The 6,109-nt window shown below is 45.8% G+C and overlaps 1 protein-coding gene across 1 annotated transcript in view; it reads right to left on the minus strand.

Moving 5' to 3' along the window:
- Positions 1-1,991: 1,991 nt before the first annotated feature.
- The window catches only part of TNFRSF8 (TNF receptor superfamily member 8), a 24,830-nt gene continuing 20,712 nt past the window's right edge, over positions 1,992-6,109 (minus strand). Inside the window, exons 10-11 of the mRNA XM_019511543.1 lie at positions 5,210-5,423; positions 1,992-4,402 (exon numbers count right to left, since the gene is read on the minus strand). Of these exons, the coding sequence (XP_019367088.1) occupies positions 4,155-4,402; positions 5,210-5,423 (462 nt within the window). The 3' untranslated portion in view covers positions 1,992-4,154. The remainder of the gene's footprint in view (positions 4,403-5,209; positions 5,424-6,109) is intronic.

Genomic DNA, 6,109 nt, shown 5'->3' on the forward strand with positions numbered 1-6,109 from the left:
CTACATTTTCACATTGTTCAGATCATTTGAGGTTTCCTTTTTTTTCCCACAAAATCCTCTCCCTCTAAATTTCATACAAATCCTGCCCAACCAAAAGAACAAAAAAAGAAAAAAAAACAAAGGGCATTTTCAACCAGTTATCATCATTTGGTAAATGATTTTTGAATTAAATGTGCTGTAGCAGCAAGTATTACTGCGGTTGTACAGACCTAAAATTTTATCAAGGAGAGGATCTGCCACCATGATCATTTGATTGTTTACACGTATTTCTTTACCTCTTAGTCTGAATTAGTTTCCTTGGTGTTTGCTTTCTGTAGATGACAGTAGGACAGATGGGCTTTGCTGTCACCAGTGTTTGCAGTAAGCACACTTTAAACTCCTGCACTCACATACTTAGTTGCCTAGATTAAGTCCTGCTTTTTGCCACCTATTGTAAATGGGAAAGAGGAGGAGGAAACATCCTCTGTCTCCCTATCAACCCATTTTCTCTGACAGTGAGGAAATTGTGTACAGATAGGAGCCCACTTCTCAAGCAGAGTCCAAAGTTGCAACATGGTTTTCCTTGAGAAACATTCACTTTGCCCCGGATAAGAACTGTTTTGGGAAAGCGATCTGACTTATTGCCTTATTTAACAGCAAAATGACTACAAGTTGAGCCAAGGCACAAAAGGATCAGAAGATGTTATCTTGGCTTGGATCTCTTTCCTTTACCTTTAATGGATTTTTGCACTGCATTTGTGCTTTGTTTTCTTAGAACCATTTACTGTGACTGTGGTTTTGTAACAATTCACAGGAGTGATCACTGAATGTCTGAAGACACTTACTGGCCCAAACTGTAAATCTGTCCCAGGTGAGGTTATGAAAGCTCAAAGTGGGGCTTCTGCTTACCAAACCAATCATCACAGATCCATCTTTCCACATGTAAAAGGAACTCTGGGGTAGACTCGGAGCTACAGACGGTCAGGACAGGACGAAGGAAGTTCTGGGTACCAACTGAGTGGGAAGAGAAGGGAACCAACACAAGAAGCCAGGATCTGATGAAAATGATCACTCAGTTTCCAAGTCCCCCTGCACTCTGCTAAAACCGGACAGCCTAGAAGAGTGCCTACAGGGACAGGGCCAAACTCTACATGGGTACAACTCTGATGGAGTACTGCTTCTTTTCCCCACCAGGGGATTTGAACCTTAATGGAATGAAGATATGTCCACTAGGGACTAGACATTTACTTCCCCGTTACCACTGCAAATGCATAGTGTGCATGGTGGGCCAAACATACCAGGAGCAGTTCTCCCAAGGGGAATATCAGGAAACCCCATCTATCTTGTTAAGGAAGGTTTTTGAGAGGGAATTTTTGAGGTTGTTCTGGGCCTGAACCAAGGCCCAATGAAGCACTCCTGTGGGCTTTTCCCCTCTCACATTACCCTAATGAGGACCAAAAGTGGCAAAAGCCTGGAGGGGGCAAGTGAGGGGGGGAGCATCATCCTTTTTGTCCTCAGCACCAACTCTGAAGTCACAAGGGGTCTGTTACCGTGATCAGTCCAGCCATATATAAAAGGGAGATTATAAGAATGTCTGATATGAAAAAAACCACCCTCCAGCTTCCTAGCTGCCTTACACAGACCTTTTTCAGAGTCAGAAAAGACAGTGGAGCACATTGGCAGGGAGAGGGAGCAGGGTTGAAGTGAGGTCTCTGCCTGATGTTCCTAGTTTTGTGCTACCTTTAGAAGCAAATTTCCTTACCATCTGCCCCGGAGCCTCCTGACACCACTGTCACACTATGCCCACATGAAATCTCCCACACTCTGGTTCTATGGGGAAAACAGCCTTATCTTAAGTGAGGGCTCAGTATTTCACTGCTGTATCCTTGTGCCAGGGAAGACTCTGATTTTTCCTTTTATTGCTCTGATTCTCTAGCATTTGTATCATTTCAGGGTAAATCACATGATATTTCATCCACTACAACTTTGAGAAAGAAAGTTTGCTGACAGGGCAGTATGCATATTTTTAACAGCAAAGGTTATCTAAATGGTCACCACAAACAGCAAACAGTCTGTATAGCAGGCAAGTGGTTCATGCCATTCCAGTAGAGCTGTTCTGTTTGCAAGGTGACTGTCTGTACTGGGCAAGAATATGCAAGACCTTTATCACAATGAGCCCTTTGGCAAGTTTACTGCCATGAGAACTGCTGTACACATAGCAAGCCAGCATCTACCCAACAGAGAGAAGCTTCTTCTTGCTTGGGAGTCCTTTCAGAAACCTGGCGAACAATACAGCATGAATGGTGGAAGTATATGGCGCTTGCCCTTTGTCTCACTTCCTCCTGGAACTGTGGATTCCGGGCAGTGTCTGCTGGGCCAAGCTTCTGTTGCAGAATAATGTTAAAACCCTTTTAGTAAAATAAGTCATTTCTGTTCCTTCCTTCTTTACCTCCTGGCCTGCTCAGGCAGTGAAGAGAACTAAGATAAAAAGAAGACCAGGACTCCTTTTCCTTGGCTTCAGAGGGTGATTAGCTTGTCAATGAAAACAGCAAGCATAACAGGTAATGTACGCAGAAAAGGGATGTGTTATGTGCATTCCTGGCTCACTTGGAGGGGGCTGCAGCAGTAACAACTGTAAACCAAGCATTGTTCAGTATAGAGAACTTTCACAGAGGAGAAAGGGGGACTCACAGAGGAAGCCATGGGGGCACTTCCACTCAGCCCACAGCCACTTCCCCCAGGTTTTAGAGGCACTAGTGGGGACGGCACAGGCCAGGGAGTCTCTTGCTTGCCCACTATACTCTGTCCTCAGTTGGGTCTCTCCATGCCTGTTTTCTACCACTACAGAAGTGGCATATTGGTCCGTGCTGCCCTTGTAAGCAACATTAGAAGCTTCACTATGGTTTGGGAAGCACCCTGAGAATCTCAGACAGAAGGCACCGAGATAGGCGTTGTCATCGCATGCCACTCAGCACAGCCCTGAGGAGCAGATAAATGATCCTGGGGTTCCCTCTTTGACGACAGAGGCACAGGCAGCCAATGCACTCATTTCCCAAAGTTGTGTGTTCAAGTGCCACCACCAACATGGCACTTGGTATTCAGACCACATGAGCTGCGTGCAGGCACCCGGTCTAATTGGTTATGGCAGCAATTTCCACAAGACAGTGTGGACCACTAGCATGCAAATAAACTAGTGCTACCAGGATGGTACCAGCAATTCTCCTTGAACAGTCAGACATGGACAATGTTCTAGGGAACAATCAAGGCCTCCTTTCCTCAAAGTCTTTGTTTCCTTTGGAAAATCAGCATATTCCCTTTGCAGTCCTTGCAGGACCCCATTCCTATACACTGGAAGGCCTCTTTCATAGAGACTCACATTGAAGCAAAAGTCCAGAACCTCATGTTCAGCCTCTCAGTCTATTCCTGGGAAAAGATCATAAGGCATCAGTATGACCAAGTCCCAGATGGACAAGATCCACAGAACTGGCTTAATAGTCACAAGCAAATTCTGTATTCACTTCTCCCTTCTAGTTTCTGATTCTCCAAGGCACATACTGGAACAAGTTTTTCAAGCTTTTTTTTTTCTAGAACTAGGAGGCTTAGAGACTTTTTATGCTGATAAACCTGAGATTTTTATCTTATCCATCCAGGAGCAGGGCTAGTTCCTGAAAATCACTGAACAATGCAATAATCGCGTGCCAGCAGTTGGCAACCTTAATGTGGGAACAACACAGCTTCAGATATGGGATTCCGAAACAGCTTCCCAATTTCAGCCCCTGGAGTCTGACCTGACTTTTCACAGCCAAGGAGTTTGGTCAGCATTTGGGGTTTTATTCTATTCCACCATGAAGTTAGGGTAGAATTCTGGGTTTTTTGTACATGCAGTTTTGGTTTAGGTCCATCTCTAGTGGGATGCATAAAAAGGGAGGAGGAGGGAGAAACATCTGATATGATAAGCGGTGCAAATTCTTCTTCCTTTGAATGAATGCCTCATTTTGGGGATGAAATAGATTCTCTGAGGCCTTGTACAAAAAAATCCTTTCACAACCTACAGTATTGGAGACAATAATGCAGCCACAGCTCTCCAGCGGGCTCTCAGTCGCCGGCACAGTGGGCATCTCTACGGGTTTACACTTCAGGAAACATCACTTGTCAGCAGTGGTGGCAGGAGGGCATCACTTCTCGGTGGCGGTGGTGGGGTGATGGAATTCTTTCCCTTCCTCCTCCACGGGAATCATGACATCGTTTCCTGGGAACGATTCTGTCTCCTGCTCTGGATAGTGCATTGCCCCATCTGTTTCCACTGGGTTTTCTTGGGCCTCAGCATCACTGTCATACCCTCGAACGGCACAGTTCTTGCCTCCGGACACTTCCGAGATGGAGCCCACAATCACTGTGTCTGCTTTCATGATGTAAATTTTCTCTACATAAAGAAGCACAAGGGCATTAGTACTGAGTAGTGTTTGCCATCATATCTGTTGCTAACCCCAGCAGGTTCCTTCAGAGCCCCTGAGCTGATATGCCCCAAAGTGCAGAGGTATATAGTTCAGGCCCATTTAGCTGCACTTTCCCCTTGGATAACTGGTTACACTGGGGTAGGGATGCCCTTTGAAAAGTGCTGCAGTAATTATGAAGAGTCTGTCTGGGGATGTTTCTAAGGCTCTGTTCATTTAGATCTGAGCACAGCATGGGACGGGGGCAATAAAGAAGGGCCCCTTGAACTATTCCTTTTGGACTAGTGTCACATGGTCACTGGTCCCTTCCAGTAACATAGGCCCGATCTCTGGTGGCAGTAGCTTTATTGCCCACTTCTCAAACCCAAGCCTTTAAAAGGAGACTGATGACTAGCACAGAGCCTTCCTCACTGCATGCACGCTTAGAAACGAAAAGACCGCTCCACTGCCTGACTGCCTCACAACAGCCAACGCCAAGGCACTGGTGTCCCTGTGGCTTACAGCAGGGTCCAGCAGAGACTTATCTCTTCCACATGTACTGGAAAGGCTGTATCTGCAGCTGGGGTATATTTGGGTCAGGACAGTGGAGCTGGCAGAAAAGTGAAAGTAGGAAGAGTAATGTCATCTTAATAACAGCTCGGCAGGCTGTGGAACACGCTCCCCGCACTTAGGCACACAAGGGTTTATGGGATCCGCATCTAACTGTGTGAGAGAATCCAGCTTGTGCCAGACTTGTATTCTGCTCCCCCCATTTTCAAAAAACCCACTGGCCTCACCGATCCGGTTATTAGTGTGGTCCCTCACACGAGCATCAACCGGGCAATCTAGGGAATTTCCGCTGCTCTGGTTCACCTCAGCCAGACTCAGCTCAGGCCCATGAGTTTTCTCTGTGCTGGAAGGCGAGTTGTTGTTGGTTTCCATGTTGGGGCTGCTGGTAATTAGCTCCCTCTCTTCTGGCCCCTTTTCAGCTTTCAATATACTGATTCTCCTCTGTTGGTAGAAAAAGGAAGTTACCGGGGTGAATATGCTACATAACATCCTCGATACCAAAAGGGTGATGACTTGCTGTAGCTACAGAAACAGGTCAGCCACAGTGAGAATAATATTCAGAAATAGTAAATGCCTGTCATCAGGGTGGGTGAAATTCTCCCAAGTGTCCAGGTGACTTAGGAACCATTGTCCCATTGCAGATATGCTCCTAAATCACTTCAGGTGGCTTTACTCAGATACTTACAGATGCAGATAGACTACTAGTGATATTGAGGGAAGAGACGATGAATATTTGGCACATAATTCCCCCTGAATGCAACCCTTTGGAACCAGTTTACATGCTTTTTGTGCCTCTCCTAGGAGTCTATAAGCATCTTTTGGTAAACCTCACCCATCAGCATTTTGCAGGTATCCCCCCAATCTAAAAGCATTTTATACATATAATCAAATCAACCCATGGCACATTTTTCTTTTTAGCTCACAAGTAAACCAATGCACAGAAAATCTAAGGGCATGAACTGAAAAAAGGACCAAAAAACCTCAAAACAACCTATAGCAGGAGAGGCCAGGTCTCCAGGCTCATGCCTTTACTGCAACCCTGGATACACTAAGCATACTACACAATTTTAAAGCAATAGTAGGTCCAGCCTGGCCTGCACAGGGTTGTGGCATATACAAGGCAGACA

Source organism: Gavialis gangeticus, unplaced genomic scaffold (genome assembly GCF_001723915.1).
Source record: "Gavialis gangeticus isolate Ggan-Ray unplaced genomic scaffold, GavGan_comp1, whole genome shotgun sequence".
Lineage (NCBI taxonomy): Eukaryota > Metazoa > Chordata > Crocodylia > Gavialidae > Gavialis > Gavialis gangeticus.